The following is a 20,911-nucleotide window of genomic DNA, read 5'->3' on the forward strand; positions in this document are numbered from 1 at the left end:
AAAATCAAATGAGGAGGTTTGCCCTGCCTGCATGACTCAGTGATTGAGCACCAACCTAGGATCCAGGAGATCACAATTCTATTCCTGGTCAGGGCACATGGCCGGGTTGGAGGCTCGATCCCCAGTGGGGGAAGTGCAGGGGGCAGCTGATCAATGACTCTCTCATCATTGATGTTTCCATCTCTCTCTCTCCCTGTCTCTGAAATCAGTAAAGGCATATTTAAAAAAAATGAGGAGGTTTAGGTATATATTTATGTGCCTTACAATGCAAGATAGACAACTGATGTCATAAGTGCATAGATAAGTGGTAAAGGATTTCAAAGAAACTGAAATTATATTTTTCTCTTTAGCTAGACTAAATAATTTTGCTTTTAAAAGAATAGATTAAATTAAGAATTATTTATATAGTTCAACATATACAATTATATTATTCCATATGTCTGAGAAATAAAGCTTCTTGGTGCTTATTATTATTATTATTGGCAGTATTACCAATGCTCCCCTTCCCCCTGTCCCTTTGCTCCCTCCTTTGATATTCTTTATGTATGGAGTGTTGGAGCCCTGAAACTTTTGATAAGACACTCAGTTTTGGAAAAAGAAATATGAAATAGAATGGTGCAAAGGTAGGAATATTCACTGCTTTGTTTTTCTTATCTTTTAACACATTTTCATCATATTTCAAGAATAATCAGTATTAAATACTATTACTAAGACAGTGATATAATGAATTTTTCTACTGTCTTATTTTTTTGTAGGTTTCTTGAACATACAATCATGGCCCCCAAACATGACTGACTTCAGTGTATTTTCTAACCTGGTGACCATTGGTGGAAGAGTCCTCTATAGGTAGGTTTATATGTTCAAAGATGCAGGTCTCCCAGATTTCAAGAGTAGCATCATGTGTATGTTATGTCAAAACTATCAACCTCGTTAATTTACTGATTCTAGAAATATTGGGCTTTTACTTTTAATTCTAATGTAAGCTCAAGGAAAAATATCCCAGTTGTGCTTAAAATATTCAGAATACACAATTGGATTTTTTAACCACTTATCATTAAAGTAATAGTGATGTTTTACAGGTATGAAATGCATGATGAGAACTGTAAAATAAAACCTTTTTTATCATATTTTATTATAATGGAAAGATAGAGTTGGATGACTTAGAAATGGCACCTGTGTACAGGATGCAAATGCCATACCAGGAAGTTCTCGTTTTATCTCTGGTGCTTTCATTTGAACCAAGCATCATAGAGCTGATGTTTCAGGAATTGGTCCACCACCCTGCATGCAGTGCTAGTTGTAATAAACAGAAAAATCTGGACTCAGAAGGACATTGTTATAACATCATTTTTATTCATATAATAAAAATTGAGTTAGTATTTATTAAGCCACTGCTTTTATTTTATTTCAGATTTTTATATGAAAATCTTGTTTATGAAGGGTTAAAAGCTGATTTACATAAGGGTATTTTGATTTAATTTTAATGCTTAAATCTAAAAGCTGCCTAAAATCAATATTGTCATCAAATATTATATAATAGTATTTCACAGAAAATCCATTGAATTTTGCTATTAAACCAAATATATTTGTAAGAGCTTTTAAAATGTAAAGGGGAAAACTGTTAATATAAAAGGAGTTGAGATATGATTTAGTCAAGCATTGTAGGCAACCAATTTTACTATCTGTTGAATAAAATGTTATAAATCTATCAAGGCATATTGTACTCACATTGTAATCAACAAATCAAGGTGTTTATAATGGGAGCAAAGGTATGAGAGAATGAATTGAGTACACACATACACACAAATATTTTCCTGATATATTATCAGCAAACTATATTTAAATTTAGAAATAAAATAAAAGGGAAGAGCTTAGATCTTCAAAATGTATAATCAGGTCCATTAGTCTATTGAAATGTGGGAAACACATTTATTCTCCAGAGAATGTAAAAGGAACTTAATTATAACATGTGAACTATATTGAAATTAAAAATAATTTCCTTGAAATGATAAATTGTTTTCACAGTGTAGTTATTTAATTTTTAGAAGTCCTTACCCCAGTCATCCAAGCCTTGTGAGTATTTTGTAAAATTGAAATTTAATTTCATTCTTCTCTTTAACTTTTAATATCTCCTATCTTTATTTACACATTCTTCAACTATTACAATTATACGTTTGTTTCTGAATAAATTAAAGCTAAATATCAAAGACATTCTCTGCAATATTGACTCTTGGAATGCACTCTAAATATATTAAATAGAGTATAATTAATACCTTACTTAGGGTAGATGCAAAGTCATTTCATACACGTTTATGTAATTATTTAGTCTTAACACAGGATTTCATCTTTGAGGAACTTAAGATTTGAGGGGTAGAGGAGTCATTGAGCAGATATGTCAGTGTAAATATGTAGACAGAGACAGAGATAACATTAATATTCATACTTCAAAAAATAAACATTTTTCTTTGGGGTATTACTTTTTAAACCACCATTGTATAGTATGTAAAGAATTAATATTCTGAGCACAGATGTATTGACTCAATCATTCTTTGTGCTCTGTTTACCTTATTTTGGACTAAGATGTGATAGCTATATTTTACTTTGGGAATGAATGTCCTGCCCAGAAAGTATTTATTATTGTTCCATGCTCCCTCTCTCCTCTCTTCAGTGGCCTCTCCTTGCTTATCCTCAAGCAACAAGGCATCACTTCCCTGCAGTTCCAGTCCCTGAAGGAAATCAGTGCAGGAAACATCTACATTACTGACAACAGCAACCTGTGTTACTACCACACCATCAACTGGACAACGCTCTTCAGCACCATCAACCAAAGAATAGTGATCCGGGACAATAGGAAGGCTGAGAACTGTAGTAAGTACATTACTCAGACATTAAACCATAAAAGCTTTAAGCATTGTCTCCCAATCTAAATTGGACCATGAGGTTAAAAATAACAGCGGATCAGAATGGTTGTCTTCTTTTTCTCAACCCTTAAGAATGGTTGGTATAAAAAAATCAGAATAGCTGACTTTTTATAACATATTGAATGCTTTTTATGATATATTATGTATATGCAAATCTTGCCTAATTATAAGTACCCCCCCCCCCCCGTGAAGATTTAGATTCAATAGATGTAAGTGGAACCTGGAAACCTAAATGTTTAATAAGCATCTGGGTGATGCCTTAGATCCATTTTGCAGAAATTCGCCCCATTGAATTTTCTGTTTGCTTTCAGTGAATTTGATAACAGAGAATAAGAGTATTTGCCATTTGGGAGTGGTAGAGAAAATGAAGATGTTTGCTTCTAAAAAGCGTGAAACGCTGTTCAAGAAGAAAGTTCATTTCATAAATGCATTTCTGTAGTTGTTTTGCTATCTCTTTTCTCACTTATTCAGCTACTTATTGATCCACTTCATCATTTCTTTGTTACACAGAAGTTCATAATGTTTTCATGGGTGCATAACTAGACCATTTCTGTCTTATACTTTGACGTTCCACTGATTAATACTTAATTCTTCCCTGTTTTTCTACTGAGTACTACTCTTTTTTACATCCTATGAGTTCCACTACTATGCATTTAAGTGTCTGACTTGCTTATGATAAATATCAAGTAAAAGACTTAGAACTTAAATGATCTGTTTACAGATACATATTCTAGTTGTGGTTATGATGAATTAGTGTTGTTTAAAAGTCACATCTCCCCACAAAGCCACTCTACAAATTCCAGGAGGCATAGCAGCTCTACCTAATACATAGAAATAAACACCTGGAAGCAGCCAAAATGTGGAGGCAAAGAAACATGTCACAAAGGAAAGAACAGAAGAAATCTCTAGAAGGGGAACTAAATGAAATAGATCCAAGCAAGCTAACAGACACTGAGTTCAGAATTTTGTTTATAAGGATTTTTAAGCATACTATTAGGGAAATAACTGAGAAAATAGATAACATAATAAAGTACCAATTTGAATTGAAGACTACAGGAACTGAAATGAAGAATAATTTACAGGGATTCAATAGTAAAGGACACTGAGAATCAAATCAGCAATTTGGAACATAAGGAAACAAAAAGCACCCAACCAGAAGGGCAAAAAGAAAAAAAGAATCCAGAAATATGAAGATAGTATAAGGAGCCTCTGGGACAACTTCAAGAGGCCCAACATTCATATTATTGGGGTACCAGAAAGGGAAGAAAGAGACCAAGAAATTGAAAACCTACTTGAAAAAATAATTACAGAAAACTTCCCCTACCTGGGGAAAGAAATAGACTTACAAGTCCAGGAAGCACAGAGGGTCCCAAACAAGAGGAACCTAAAGAGGCCCACAGCAACACACATCATAATTAAAATTCCAAAGGTTAAAGACAAAGAATCTTAAAAGCAGCAAGAGAAAAGCAGTTTATTACCTACAAGGGAGCACCCATACAACTGTCAGCTGATTTCTCAACAGAAACCTTGCAGGCCAGAAGGGAGTGGCAAGAAATATTCAAAGTGATGAAAAACATGGAACAACAACCAAGACTGCTCTACCCAGCAAAGCTATCATTTAGAATTGAAGGTCAGATAAAGAGCTTCACAGATAAGAAAAAGCTAAAGGAGTTCATCACCACCAGACCAGCATTACAGGAAAAGTTGAAGGGTCTTCTTTAAGAAGAAGCTGATGAACAAAAGAATTTGATGAACTAAATAGATCCAGAGTCATTGACAGGCAACAGATGATCATATTTCAGAGGAAAGAGGGAAGGGGGTGGAGGGTGGGAAGAGATTAACCAAAGAAGTTATATGCATGTATGCATAACCCATGGACACAATCAATAATGGGGTGAAGGCCTGGGGAAGGGATGGGAGCGAAGTGGAGGGCGTCAGTTGGGGGGGGGGGGGGATGGGACACCTGTAATACTCTCAACAATAAAGATAAATTTTAAAAAAGCCACATCTCCTGCCCAGCTGGTGTGGCTCAGCAGTTGAGCATTGACCTCTGATCCAGGAGATCTAAGTTCGGTTCCCTGGTCATGGCACATGCCCAGGTTGCTGGCTCCATCAGCCGATCGATGACTCTCTCATCACTGATGTTTCTATCCCTCTCTCCCTCTCCCTTCCTCTCTCTGAAATCAATATAAATATAAACTCTTAAGAGATCAACATGATTTAAGCTTACTTAGTAAACTAGTCAATGAAGCAATTTATTTATTAATACTCCACCTTCTTTTAGAAAGGGTTTCAGGCAGCTCAGGTTACCAATTTTCATAAAACGTATGTAACTATAATTTGTGAGGAACTCGCATTTTAGCTGCTTTGGATTTTGAAAACGACTTTCCAGAGAAAAGAGATTTTTTGCAACGTGAGGTTCCTCTTTTGCGTGAACTTAAGTTCTTGTGCATTCTTTTATTCCACAGACTCGAGAGGTACAAAATGCTATTGTATATTAAAATATGCATGCTCACATTGAATGAGATGCCTCCTTTCATTTAGCCTGCATGATATCCTTGGTTTTATACATTTCTGGTTCTTGACAGAAAGTTTGCTTTTCTCTTTTTTTTAATTCTTAAGCTATTTACCCTACATTTACTCAACCAGTGGTAGGCATGGAAGAAATAAGAGTAATAAATAGAAGGAGCCTAGATATTCAGGAATTTAAAAACGATCTCCTAAGTTCTTAAATGATGAAAAGGTCTATGCTTGACCCCCCTAAAATGTTTTTGCCTTTTCTCTTGTAATTAAAACATTTTAAGGTTGGCTTTTAAAGTAACAGTGATGTATGAAAATATCTGCACAATATGAATTTAGTATACTGGTTCAGGAGACAAGTATTTGGTGATGTAGAATACATGTTTTTTGCACAAAGATTATCAAAGGAATATACATTTCTATGTTTACCTATGATTTTGATGTTCCTGAAATGTGATAGCAGAAAAGCCTACCTCATTTAACATGAAATTAGGAAAAAGGAATTGCAAAACTATAGTTAATTACTAATGACTGAACACTCTGCATTTGCCACACTTTTCAGTAAACCATAGCTCATGAATTATAAAGTGTGAATTATAAAGTGTATAATTTAGAATATGGTAAAATCACTATTCCTCTAAGTAATCAGAAGGTAGAAAACCTTAATTGTACTTTTAAGATTTTCCTTTTTTTATTACCAAAGTTATACATTAATACAATGTTCTTTGTAAAAAAACAAAAAAAAAACAAGTAAGATTTTGAAACAGCACAATGTCTAATTACTAACAAAGCTGCAAAATGGTCGCTGTGTTCTTGTTAAAAGGGTAATAAGCAGTTACAACTTCAGAAACGGCATCTTTTCTATTTGTCATCTGGGATTTCTGGAGGGATGAAGGGCCGCCCAATAATGCTAGCCAGGGTTCCTGCAGGCTTCAGTGTGTACTACAAATGGCAACATTCTAATGACTGGCCTCTAGATCAGTGTTGGAGAAATTTTAAAGCAAAAACTTTTAAATCTGGGCTCAAATTTTCAGTGCTTGTTGTTTAGCTAATATTGTGGCTTATTTTGTGTCACTCTTCCCCTTATTTGGTTTTATAATAAATCATTTTATTATTTTTTATTATAAAAGCAATATTTGTTCATTACCAAAAATGTCATAAAATATAGATAAACTAAAAGAACATTAAAAATAACCAAGCTTCACATTAAGTTGACTATTTGTAGATTCCAAAATCCAACATTATACTATCCTGCCTCCTTTCAAAAACAGTAATTTATCCATTTCCAATAACAATAATAATAATAATGTGAGTTGGTGAAATAAATAGATTAACAAGTTGATGGGCTGTCATGAACTGGGCAGTAACAAAGAGGTACTACTGATCAGGCTTTGTCTACAGCCTGAAGGCAGAAACTGAAATGTATTTGAGGGTTTTACACAAGTTGATAAAGAATTCGAGGCATTGATTATGTTTTCTATAATCACCTGAAGGTGATTAATAGAAAGAATCAGAGATTCAGGACACTGAGCAACATGATTTTGAATATACTCTACTTGTCTTTACAAGTTGCTTTTATAATATAAATTATGGTTTTTTTCCCCCCTCTTAAAGATTTCCTCTGGTGATCATGTTTATTCCACATGAGAATTGGAAATAAATTCATATATGTTTTAGACTATGAAAAACTTTATAAATAACCTTAACATGGCTGAATATTTTTAAAAATGGGTATTATAACTTTATATCCATTAATAGCATTGGTCTTTACTCCTTTTTAACTCTTCATCTATTATAGGGAATTTGATCTTACACATTTACATTCTGTCAGCTTGGTTGAACTATCTTCTTACATCTTCATTAATCAGTGGGAAGTCATTTATACATCTAAGGAATCAGTGATATGAGACCCTTGTTAAGATTTCATTTCTACTGACATTTCTTTTGCACAGTGAGAGAACCCTCTTTCTGTGCATTATGAATGAATCAGAAGGAAAGAATACTAGCAATTAGTTTAAAATCAGTATACACAATAAACTGTCAGAATTTCCCAGGTAGAACATCAAATCATTCAACTTTTGCAGAGTCTCCACATAAGAAGAGAAAAATAGTAATATGTTATTTCAATTTACTAGATCTTTAAAAATGGAGAGAAGCACAGTTTAGCAAAGTCTGCTAAATTGATGAGTTACCTAAAAAATTAATAATATATTTGAGAAGAGGGACAGTCATATATATACAGGAAAACATTCTATTTGATCTCTGTTCATTCAGATTATCTTTAAAAGTTACCTTTATCTGTTATTTATAATAACTATTATAAATTAAATAAATTAAAATAGAGTAGAAGGAATTGTAATTTTCAATAGTTTGTGTGTGCTTAGAAGCTGTGGGAATTTAGCAGAAATCCTATATAAAACTTTTGTCTATAAAGAGAAACACCAAGTAATCTCACTTTGGATTTTCAAAAATAAATATTGGATGTCTACTTCTGGTCAGGATGGAATAAAAGGAATCATATTTACCCTCCCTTATGAAACAGCCAAAACATGGACAAAATATATGAAATGATAGTTTGCAAGGGAGTGGATATCAGTTAATGTAGCAGAGAGAGGAAACAAATGAGGTGTGCCTTGTGATTGCCCTGGCTAACTACCTTGAGAGAATTTTTGAGCCATTGCATAGTCAGGAGAGACCCAGGTAGAATCCCAAAGACTCCTTGAGTTGAAGGGGCAGAGCTGATAGTCCAGGGAGACTCAAGTCTGCAGACAGTGCCAGAGAGAAGAGAACAGGACAGGCAGAAAAACCACACTACAAGAAACAGTAAAGGAAGGCTGTTAGGAGGAAACAATTCCAGATGAAAATAAGATTCTATACACAGATAAAGAGCACTCCATGGACAAATATACAAAAATGTCTTATTATTTAATTCTTGTCATAAGGCAATCTAATGTTTAAACTAAAATTATGAGTGTGGGGTGAACAGCATATAGAAAAGTAAACTGTCTGACAGTAGATCAAAGGTTAGGAATGGAGAAGGGGAAGTATCTTATTTTCAGGTTCTTAGAGTTTGCATGAAGTGGTCAAGTATAACTTGAAAATAGACTGTAGTGATTTAAAGATATATACTAGATCCCTGCTTCTGGGAAGATGAAATAGATAAACTTTTCTCTAGCCCTCTTTGCTGAGTACAACTAAAACCCCTGAACATTCATATGAAAGAAACTTTAAGAATTTGGAATGTGGGTAGAAGAAGGAAGACAGGTTTGGCACCTTGGAATCCAAGAAACACGCAGATGTGAGTTCCCTAGGTTTTATTTTTGTGTCATATAGCCCACATTGGAGGTGTAGAAATTGGCAACTCAGAGTCATGAACAGACCAAAAAGGCCCCGAGAAAAGCCCGTTTTCTCTTCCACAGGGTCTGGAAAGATGCAGACATACAAGACAAAAGCCTTTCAGACAATAATTGTTCTACCCCAGCCAAACGCCACAGAAAAATACTGTGGCCCCAACTTCACCCATGCAAGCAAAAGAGTGAGGAGTGGGGCTTCCCACCTTCGCGGGGCTGTAAGGAGACTCCCCAGCTCCCCACCCGGTGGTGTCAGAGAGGGCGGGGTAGGGAGCCAGTACTTGCATCCCCCCCGGGCAGTAGAGCCCAGGCAGGGCTGGGCTTAAACCCGACTCTCACACTTGTGGCCTTGGGCAGCTTAGCCTCTCTGAGCCTCTGCCCATCTGTAAGATGAATGGACATTCCTACTTTCCAAAATAGATTTGAAGATTTGGACCCATATATGAGCAAAGAGTACCCTGTGCCCCTGAAAAAATAAAAAGTATGAACCATTATCTCTCTCAAGAACACAGAATCAAAAATCCTTATCAAAGTCGTGGCAAGTAGCATTCAGCAATATGTAAAATTAATATAAAGCATAACCAAATGGGGTTTATTCCAGGGATACAAGGCTAACTAAGTATTTTTAAATCATGTTCAGTGTCTCTGAGAACCCTAATATAAAACTAATTCAAAATGGATTATACACCTAAATGTAACACCAAAACTCATAAAACTTCTAAAAGAAAACATCAGAATGCAGGCTTCCCACTTTTGTTACTTTGGGTTAGACAAAGATTTCTTAGATACGATACCCAAAGCACAATTCATAAAAGAGCAAATTGATAAGGAGGAATTACCAAAATTAAAAGTTCTTTTTAAAAGACAGTATTAAAAGCAGGAAAAGTCAAGGCTAAGACTCAGAGAAAATATTTAAAGAATTTATAACGAACTCTCATAGTAAGAAAACAGTCAATCCAATATAAAATGGACATAAAATTTAGTGACACTTCACCAAACAAGATATATAGATCTCAGATAAGTACATTAAAAGATTTTCAACACCTTTAACCATTTGTGAAATCCAAATCGAAACACTGAGACGACAGCAGACACCTGTAAACGTTTGTTTCCATTCCTTTCTCTTCTTCTTACCTTCCATATATTCTCTTTTTCTTTCATTTCCTCTTTTAATATACTTTTTGTTTTATACCAGGCATCATTTGTTCCCTTCCTTCATGAAGGTGTCCTATGGAATTGAAGCCAGAAGTTTGGTATAATTGTGGGTGAAAAGGTTGTTGGCTTGAGAAAGGTGTGGTTCGTTTCTTACCTTAACTGGAAGGTTAATTTCTATCACAGGTTCTCCCTAGAGTTTTGATATAGACAATTGACATTTGTATAGTTTTATTTAAAAAGCAATGTTGTTATACAAATACAGTGACTGAGCCCTGCCATGTGGAAGAAGTTGGGGATAGTGTGAGTCACGGTGACTAGATGGGTCACCAAAGTGCTCTGCCGTAGATCTCTTTCAAACAAACTCCTAGGGAAATAGCTTTACTTAGGAAGATTTATATTAAAAGTGTAAGCTGTGACACAAGCTTCTGTTCATTTTCTCTGTTTTTGGTGTGTTTTTCAGCCGCTGAAGGAATGGTGTGCAACCATCTGTGTTCCAGCGACGGCTGTTGGGGACCTGGGCCGGACCAGTGCCTGTCCTGCCGTCGCTTCAGCAGGGGCAGGACCTGCATCGACTCCTGCAACCTCTATGATGGGTAAGCATCTTACATGTCACCTTCACCTCATGACCTTTGAGGGACTGGTTGGTTCAGATTTTAAAATGAAAAGAGAATTGTAAAATTTCAGTATGGCTGTACTGGCCAAGGTTTTTAAGGCCAGCTTTTGCCGTATAAAGGAGACAACTTACAGAAGACTTATTTAAAGAGGAAATAATATTCTTGGAAATAACAAATCCAAATATATATTGACTATTATTCACATTTTAAAAACATGTAACGAAATAGGTAATTCTTAATAAATTATTGAAATTTATCTTAGGCAAAATTGAAAAATATATATCTATTCTCTTTATAAAAAGGATTGTTATAAGCAATCTTTCCTCTTATATGTCCCAATAACCTATTTTTTCACACTTTCTATTAAATTTATCTATAATTCTACATAATGCTTTTTTTTCCATTTAGGTAGCATGTCTATTTGATTTTGTATTTGGAATGACACACATTTCTATGTCTCTGACAACCGCTTAGTCCTGTAGAAAAATTACCTTCATAGTTTCTAGTTGAATAGGTTTTTCTAAGTATTCTGCCATTTTCTAAAGATAACCTAAGAAATATTTTAAATCAAGTGTTTTAAATTTCTTCTACTACTATAATAAAACCTAGTATATACCTTGCTGCATGACATCTCATATGCTCATAAAATCACTTTATCATAACATGCCGTTTCACGCATCACAGTTGTCCTTCATTAGTGTGAGAACACATTTTTTAGTACTGTCCCTGAGTCAAATTTTTTTATATTGCTCACAGAGAGTACTTTCAACAGTTTTGCAAAAGTGCACTTTTTAATTTCTCCATTTCATTTCTTCTTCTGCCTCATGGATTATCCCATTTTAACCACTGTTTTCATGATCCCAGATAACATTGTACTTTTGTATTTTATAACAGAAAGGTTAGAGTGTCTGAATCATGGTGATATTGATGTGTCTCTTCTTTGAAAGATGCCAAAATCAATTCTGTCCATGAAATTTAGAGGAAAAATATTAAAATTAAAAAATAAAGTATGAAATTTTAAAATAAGAATTTAATAGTTTTTCAGGAAATTTCAGCTTGTAATTTTGTGAGGTACAATCGGCTCATAAATTTGATAATGAATAGCAGATTATTTCTCTCACTGAAATGTATTCATGCTTGTTTATTACTGTGTAAGTATGATAATTTCTGTACTGAAATAGCTCGGATCAAAATATGCTTATTTCTGTGTGGAAACTGATGCCACTAAAACGAAGCTAATAGACTTGAATTCCATTGAGTGAATGTTACATTGAAAGTTTACGTGCAGTTCTGTAGAGGTAATGAAGTCTAGGAATCATGTTACCTTACAGCAGCCTCTCATGATCAGTGAGAACTGGCGGAATTGGAACTGGCCAAGGCTGTCCCGCTGCAGAGGAACGAAGCCAGCGCTTTAACCCAGGGCATCGTGTTCATTCTCTTTCCCTTCCTGATGCCATTGCTTTTCTATAATATTCCAACTTTAAACTTATCAAAAATATTAAATTCATAAATACGTGGATGTAAACACCATCCTCTCTCTCCCAGTTGTGCAAAACACCGAAGGAAAAATAAGTTTCCTAAATAAACAACGATTACAAGACTGTTTCTGAAATTTCACATTCTCCATGTTATTCAATCAAATGTATTAAAATAACATAAAGCTTTTCATGCATTTTGCAATAGTAATGGGGCCCTAGAATATCATACTCACAGGGTTAATTTGAAAGATAATAAATAAATGTATCTTGTGAGATTCCGATGTAATTCTTGCCTGCCCGAGCACTGACAGATTTCCCCACCTCCAGTCCTGTGGTACTGGATAATTTCCTCCAACATTGCCTGATAGTTAGGGCAGCCTTTGAGGAAAAATAAACCCAAAGCTAACTCCATTGCTTCCTAGTTGAAATGTCCAATCTCGCACAAATAACCTAATCATTGTAAACTCAGCTTTCTTATATGGAAATGGGAATAGTACTGGTGCCAACTTTATAAAATAGTTGTGATTATTAGATAAGAAAATAGGTAATAAATTCTTATTAGACTTCTTACCATTAAAACTGTTATTTTCTTTCCTTGTCTATTAATATGAGCTGATTGAATGGTTAGGTAGAAAAGTCACCTTAGAAACTGCCCAAAATAAATACAAATACAATATGACATTTACCAAAATCTTATATACATATAAAAGAGGTTGATTATCATAAGAGAAGAAATCCTAAATAGAGGACTTTCTAAAGGGTTAGAAGAAAATCAGTCAATTTCTGGCTGTTGACACTCAAATCCAAATCCTTTGAGTCACTCTAGTTTGGCAGCTCTTAACTACGATGCACAAGCAATCGGAATGAAAGGGAAGGCTAATTGCAGTGGAATCTTGAATTTTTTTAATCTGGCACTGTGATTAAACACTTCTGAAACTTTAAGAACAACACAGAAACATCAAAAAGAGTGCCAGTCCAGGCTCTTTGTAGGCATTTTTACATTTAATAATCACAACCTCTCATTGAAACATTAGTTTTCCCTTTTACAGAGGATACTTAAAACACGGAAGCTTTGAGAAGCTGAGGCATTTAAAGCCTGCACATATTAGCCTGGATGCTGGCATTTAAATTCCAGAAGGAAGTGACTTCAAAGCGTTTGCTATTGATCGTAGGATTGGCTAAGGTAGCAGATATAGCAGCAAAAACAAGTAATAAAAAAACTCTGTACGCAAAGCTCATGCTCAGTAGACCGATTCGTTAGGTCAGACTCAGGTGAAAGGGGATCTCTGGCAAAGTCGTGGTGGAGTCACTAGGAGACCAGGAAAAGCGACGGTGGAGACAGTGACAATGAAGAGCAGAGTGACGGAAACTGCAAGGAGGAGCAGTTTGGAGAGCAGAAAGGAGAGGCAGAAGCCCTACAAATGGAAGTGTAGCCTACAGGGGAAAAGGCAGCTAGCTTGTCTCTAGGATTTTTTAAATCACGTGTTCTGATTTTAAACTTTACATCATCAGCTCTGTGTATGAGAAAGGAGATACTAGAGAAGAGATACATAGGCATGACCTATGTTTTGGTATCATAACAGTGAGGACCTTCATTTAGCACCATAACCCTTTATCACCCCACAAACCTGTTTGCAGAAGTGATTTGCTGATGACACAGGCTTTGCTGTAACTGTCATGTAATTTCATTAGATAGATAATGCTTTTGATTCGCTTTACAGTTAGCTACCCCTCTCCCATACGAGGTCATTTTTCCCTTTATATTCTGAAGGTTTTCTAGTGAGTACTTTACATCACTCATGCTGATGACACATGCAAAAGAAATTGGATAAAACTGAAATTTTAAACATACGGAAATCCATAAAACATTTCATCCATAGCAAACTAACACCTCACCTTAAAAAGGTAAAATCCATGTGACTAAATATTTGCATTCATACATAACTAAACCATCGACTGATGCTATTCATTTTGAAAAACCAAATTTAATTATTTTGCCTTGGAGTAGATGTCGCCTTAATCTATCTACCAGAAAGTAGAGCCCATCCTTTGCACTTCTGTCATTTATTAAGGCTTTAAAGTAACCAAATGAGATAGTTCACTATGGAAAAAAAAGCAAATATTTCACTCAAGGGAACGATAAATTTGAATTTATCACCTAATTAATCTATAATTGCCATATTTGCAATGCTATTAGTTGGGAATGGTAGCTCATAATACGAAGGCACAAAATAATACAGTAGCTATAAATATTTAGTCAGGTTTTGTTAATGACTCATAGCTGACATCCTAAATTATCTTTACCCAGTACCTCATTCACTCATACGGTAGTGGGAATGGAGTGGTTTAAACATATTGTACATGACTGGTTACACAATTATTAAAATGAAAATTTTAGAGTAGATATAGATTACAAAACTTATGTTGATACCATTTAATATTCAAACATGTAGCCACAATATGTAATGGTGTGAGAAGGGATGACCATCATCTCAGATTTTAATTAGAAAGTTTTACAATGTTACCATTAAACTTTTATTTTATTTTATACCATATAGAATTACTTCAAAAAGAATTTAAACTGAAAAAGATGTGATAGTAGAGCAATAATCTAAGAAAATAAAATCTACCATAAAAAGATATTTTCTCTAATTCTCTAAGGCAGATATTTTAAAAGAAGAAAAGAAATCAAAGCCTTTTTTGAAGTTTCAGCAAAAATAAATGAAAGAGTCTTGGGATTTGAAGGACAAGGATGGGACACATTCATGTAACTCAGCAGCAAGAAAAATACAATAGTTCTTTCAGAGTTTTCGAAAACAAAGCTTCCACCAAGAGTAAAATTTTATAGGGAGATCGGCAGAGACAGCCTTACTTAAAAAGTTAAAACTGGTTCTGCTGTGTCATCAGAAGAGTTATACTTTTTATTTATTTTTTTTATTTTTCTGAGATGGCTACGGTATCTCTCACAAGTGAGAGGTTTCCTGAATGAGTCTCTCGTTGAACCCAGCGGAGGGCAAGGAGAGCCATCTGGCTGCAGTTTATCTTTTCTCCTAATGAAGAACTTATTCCTTAATGTACAGGGAAATGGTTCTGATGCTCCTGGCACAGAGAGAAACAAACTCTAGAATTTACTCTGCCAATAGGACTTTTAGCAGATGTTACTTCATTTGTTAAGTTGACAGCTTGTTTGCTTACACCACCTCACGCAGCTGATGTTTTCACAGTGAATTTCGGGAGTTTGCGAACGGCTCCATCTGTGTGGAGTGTGACCCCCAGTGTGAGAAGATGGAAGATGGCATCCTCACGTGCCATGGACCGGTAAGCCTGAAGACATCTGTGCTTGTGTTGGCTTGTTTAGTTTCATGTATGAATGTTTGTGTCATTGCTGCATTGTTTATCCATCCATTCAAGAGATATTTATAGCATGCACTGGGGAATCGTGTTTGATATTCCACTCTCAGGAGACTTAAGTTTAGTAGTGGAGAAAAAATATTTTAAAAATTCAATTTCTTAAATATTTATGTCCCAGGTCATGTATTCAAACGGAAGATATGGAGTTGAGCCTGAAGATTGCACAGTGTTGAACAGAAAAGAAAGATGCACAAGTAATTAAGTTGAAGCAAAATAATTGATAAACTATAAATATGTACAAATTATTATAGCAACCCAGTTGAGGGAGAAGCTAAATCTGTCTTTGGGATGGAAAGTGGGGCATCAGGGAAGGCCATAGGGAAGTGAAGTTTGAGCTATGCTTTGAAGAAGAATCTGGAATGCAGAAGCATGCAAAGACATGCAAATGTGAAAGTTGTTTTGAGGTAAACTGCAATGCGTTCTGCGTTTCGTTGTTTAACTGTTATGACATTGTGAAGGACAGCGGAAAGAAGGGGGAAGGCAAATACCAACTAAAGTCTCAAGCAGTGTCATAAATACTATGACAAAGAGGAAAACTGCTCTACGAGAACCTAAGGGGAGGGTGTGGGATCAAGAAAGTCTTCATGGATGAGTTGACATTTATATAGTTGGAAGTTAGCCTTCCGGAGAGAATGATAATTACTTTTCAGACCTCCCTTCGGGTCCCATCATTCAGGCCTTTTCTTAATAATGAGGTTAGTATGGGTTTGTCATTCCAAAGTGTCACACTCATCCTTGTTTAGACAAATGTCCACCTTATTGGTGCATTGAGTCATCTCTCAGTAGGTGACTTGGGGGCCAACATTTGGGTGTAGCCAAGAGCTCAACATTTCTCAAGAATAATTTATTTTAAAATTAAATAGTATTAATTTTTCTACCAGGGTGCTTATTCTAAGCACTTAAATAGCTTAGAAAAAATATATATCATTGAGCCCTCCAAGCTTCCATTAGGCCCCCGTGAGCCGTATTGGAACTTCATCTAAAGAAGGGTGTGGAAACTGGGACAGTTTAGAGCACTGCCACAGGATGGGTAAGCTGGGAAAGTCAGACCTGTGAGAAGAAGAAGTGGCGTGATTTGGCCTGAAGAACCAAAGTCTAAAAGACAATTTAATATGTAACAATCTCCAAGTAAGTATGTAAAGGGCAGTTGCAGCCATTGTCTTTCACCATGAAGGATAGTAACAGAAAATACAATCTATCAACAGCATGAGAAACATAAAGTCTGTAAAGAGTGTCATGAAACAACACGAGGAAGTAAAGTTTCATAATGGGTTATTAAAGAGAGAGAGATATAAGACTTCTTCAAAATATAACATATTTAGGTACCTTCTTGACCGTAAGTCAATGTTTTCTAATAATAATAATTGACATTTTATATATTACATATATATATGTTTACCAAACACTGTTAAATCTGATGCATACTATCACTCTCTTCATTTAAAATATAAAGAAATTGAACCTATAATGATTAGAAAGTTACACCAAAAAGTCAACAAGCCAGTAAGATGTGGAACTGACACTCACTTATAGAAGTTCTGACTCTAAATTTCACCCTCTTTTCATCACTTTTTTTTTCAGGCCACAATGTCTGTAACATAATGAGGGTAAAGTGCTTTCTGGATACAGACACTTACATGTAAAAGGGGATGGAATTCAGCTTAAATGTGACAGAAACCAAGATACTCTTGAATATTTGACATACGCTTGATAGATTTGAAACAGAGCAAGCCTTTGCTTTCATAGCCTTGTCTGCCTGCACTCGGTCTTCTTTATTTTATTTCTTTACAATTTTATCTTTTCTGCCCCTCTGTCACCACTCCTGTACCATTGAGAAGGATGAGGGAGGGAATGTGGGAAGAAAGAAAACTAGGGAAATCAGACAAAGTTGTAAGAGATCAAAATATACGCCAGAGAGAGCGCAGAAGAAAAGAAGAGATGGGGGAAGGAACTCCGTTTAAAAATATATTTTCATAAAAGCTAAAGTAGTTGTTAAAGTCAGATTGATAAAAGTAGTGCTGCCATAACAAACAGCCCTCACACTGCAGTCGCTTATAGAAAAACGTTTAAATCTGTTTTGTGTAGAATGTACTGTAAGTCTGGACAAGGTTCTCAGGCAGCCCTCGTCCATGTGATGGTCTCGCATTACAGGGTGCTTTGATTTATGGCACCTCCACATCTCCATGGGGCCCCTGCATCATGGCAACAGGGAAAGAGAAGGCTGGGGAGTTTAGCATTGGCAGTCCCATAAATCCCGTCTATTTAATTTCATTGTCCAAACAAGGATACCTCACCTCTGGTGAGAAGAGAATTTCAAGAGTCCATGTAGCTGGAAGTGGAAGAGAATTGGATACTGTTGAACAGTAGCTTTGTCCCTTACAGTTGCTACTAGGGAAAATCATCAATTGTCATTGAGAAAAAAATGCAGTGTTTCCATCAGGATGTAGTTTATATTATAGTTGTCTGTCTAAATTATTTAGTCCAAGGGTAACTTAAAATCAGAGATAATGAAGAATATTGCCTTCACTTCTGTTTTCTATTATTGCATTTATTAGTTCATTCACTGAACCTAGGTTCTTTTATTTCAATTTATCTTTATTGTTGAAAGTATTACAGACATTCCCCTCTTTCCCCATTGACACCTTTCACCCCGCACCCACTCCCTGCCCCAGGCCTTCACCACACTATTGTCTGTGTCCATGGGTTATGCATATAGTCATATAATTTTTTTGGTTAATCTCTCCCCACCTACCTGCCCACCCCCACCTTCCCTCTGAGATTCATCATTCTGTTCCATACTTCTATGTCACTGAATCTATTTTGGTTCCTTAAAGCTTTGGGAATATAATGATAAAAGAATAAGCATTAGACACACATATATTTCTTTAAATCTCTTTATTATTGAAATGAGATAGAGATTTCTTAAAAGAAATCTTCATTTCTTTTAAGATTTGCCAGGACATTTTTTAGTTATTTCAGCTTAAGGTTTTGTATCATGATAATATAATGAAATAGTTAAGAGTTGCTTAAACAAACAAAAAAACCCACACCAATTTATCTTATTAAGTGTACTTAAAGTTTAAATGTGAATTGAATTTTAGTTTCATAATTTTTATATCTTCTGATTTTACCTGGCAATTATTTTCATTACAATAATTTTATAGAAAAATAATTTCTAATTTCTAATTGCCACTATAGCTGCCTAATTTACCATTAGTAAGTTTTATCCTTGTGTTCTGCAAGAAGACATCAGCATGTCTCGTGTCTTGTACAATAAGTCATGCCACTGAGCATACTTGCACAGTAAATGATTTTGTATAATGGAAGGCATTACGTGCCTAAGTACCCATGAGCAGGTGTTAAAATTGGAAGCATGTGAAGTATTCTTTTCTGGTAGGAAATAAGAAGTTGCCAATAGCAAACTCTTCAGTTTGAATAGGGATTAGGTGTCACAGGATAATTTATTTTTTCAATGCTCTAAATCTCACATCAAAATAGAGATAGAGACAGGTGTTTGATTGAACCTTAGCGGTCTCAGGAATTCAGAAAACATCTTCCAGATTACTACTATTCTTCTATATCTTTAAATTTTAAAATATTATATTTCTTGATTTCCAGATGCCTTATGTTAACCAGTTTGCAAAGTTTAACTGCTTTTGGGTTAACATTTATGGAAAGATGCTATGCAGTCCCATGAATGACTGATCCCCACACTCCCTGTCTAATACATAGCTCTGTATAAGGTTTGCTTACTCTTGGCCCCCAAATTCACATTGTTAGTAATTATAAACCTAATAAAATGGACTATCTCCCTCTATACTTACTATATCTTATTTCTCTAAATTGTGTTCAGTGTGAACTGTCATAATTATTGAATCATGTGGATCTAGATAGTTTTCATGGACAAATGTGTCAGGGAAAGAAGTTCCAGGGAGGTGGTCAAAGAAAAGAGAAATCCGAAGACAATATGATATTCAGGAAGGGGAACTAAAGTAAATTTCAAGCAAGTAATATCATTGTTTCAAAGCACTGAATATGTGAAAATGTGGGCATCTTTTAAGAAAGTAGCATTTTTAACCAACATGTTCTCAAAATGATCGCAGTGTATACTACTTATGTCTTGCAGATTTACTATCCCCAGCACCAAATGCCAATTAGTTTTTTTTGTAAAATTATTAGATGTTTAAAATAGTTTTAAATTTTTATTTTGCTATGACATTTAGATATTTTTAATATATTTAATGCATATTATTATTGCTTATTAATGTTCTACATATTATAAAGTTATTGTATATTATAAACATAAATATATAAAATGAGTTAGTTGTATTTAAATTTATTATGTTCAAATTTATATTACATTCATTCTTAGATAAGTTTCCCCATTAATTTTTTTGTATGTATTTACTTTATGAAGTTTTGGATATTTGACCATCAGAATGTATCTTTTTACTGCTCTCAGCACTGTTCTGTGATTTAGTAAAATCTCTAAAAATCAACATGATATGGCTTTTAGCTTTATCACAAGCTGATTTGAAATTGGAATAATTTAGAAATTAACTTCTATTGGCATAAACTGCCTAATTTCTGATAATTCAGCCATTTTAATTTTTAATATTTATTGTCCAAATTGTCATTGGACAACCAAAGGAGAGTTAACATCTTACTTTTATATGAAATTTAGTGTTATGTAATTCCTATCATTTTCTTTTTCTCGTTACCTCTTTAGCAAGAAATCTCCCCTATTTCCAGTGATTGTGATAAAATGCCCCTGGGGAAAAGGTGTTATCAAACATGGCTGATCTTTAATATCACCATTAATAAATGACAGAAAGAAAATACTGATGTTCTTCTGGAAAAGCCCTTGGAAAATATTGCTGATCAAAAAGCATAAGAGCTACCTCCCCATTTGTGTTATTGAAAATGTTCTCCAATTCCCTAGAGGAATAGTGGCCACCCACTCAAATCTCGGTAACTAAGCCAGATGATGACATTTCAGAGGAAATGGCACCCATTTTTCTGTGTCTATTTTGTTTTGTTTTTCACACTCCAGGGACCTGACAACTGTACAAAGTGCTCCCATTTTAAGGATGGCCCAAACTGTGTGGAAAAATGTCCAGATGGCTTACAGGGGGCAAACAGTTTCATCTTTAAGTATGCTGATCAGGATCGGGAGTGCCACCCATGCCATCCAAACTGCACACAAGGGTAAGCATCCTTACTGACAAGACTTGTATGTATTGTTAATCCAAAGGCACACTCACCTGCCTTCATCCCTGACAGTCTACAAAATGTGTAGTGTTCTCACACAAAATTCTATTTATCTTTGTATTTAATATATTGACTTTAAAAGAATTCCTTTCTAAGAAAATCATTTAAAGAATCAACTTTATATCTTTTGAAATATTTTTGTTTAACATTTAACCAGAACTATTTTGTTGACACCTTCATGAAGCTGGTGT

The 20,911-nt window shown here is 34.9% G+C and overlaps 1 protein-coding gene across 4 annotated transcripts in view; it reads left to right on the forward strand.

The window, feature by feature from the left end:
• Positions 1-20,911, forward strand: part of ERBB4 (erb-b2 receptor tyrosine kinase 4) — a 797,001-nt gene that overhangs the window by 570,652 nt on the left and 205,438 nt on the right. For all 4 annotated transcript variants that reach the window (XM_081141986.1, XM_081141988.1, XM_081141985.1 and 1 more), the window contains exons 11-15: positions 756-846; positions 2,669-2,868; positions 10,407-10,539; positions 15,263-15,356; positions 20,503-20,657. In XM_081141986.1, the coding sequence (XP_080998112.1) occupies positions 756-846; positions 2,669-2,868; positions 10,407-10,539; positions 15,263-15,356; positions 20,503-20,657 (673 nt within the window). The remainder of the gene's footprint in view (positions 1-755; positions 847-2,668; positions 2,869-10,406; positions 10,540-15,262; positions 15,357-20,502; positions 20,658-20,911) is intronic.

The sequence above is a fragment of the Miniopterus schreibersii genome (genome assembly GCF_964146895.1).
Source record: "Miniopterus schreibersii genome assembly, chromosome: 7".
NCBI lineage: Eukaryota > Metazoa > Chordata > Mammalia > Chiroptera > Miniopteridae > Miniopterus > Miniopterus schreibersii.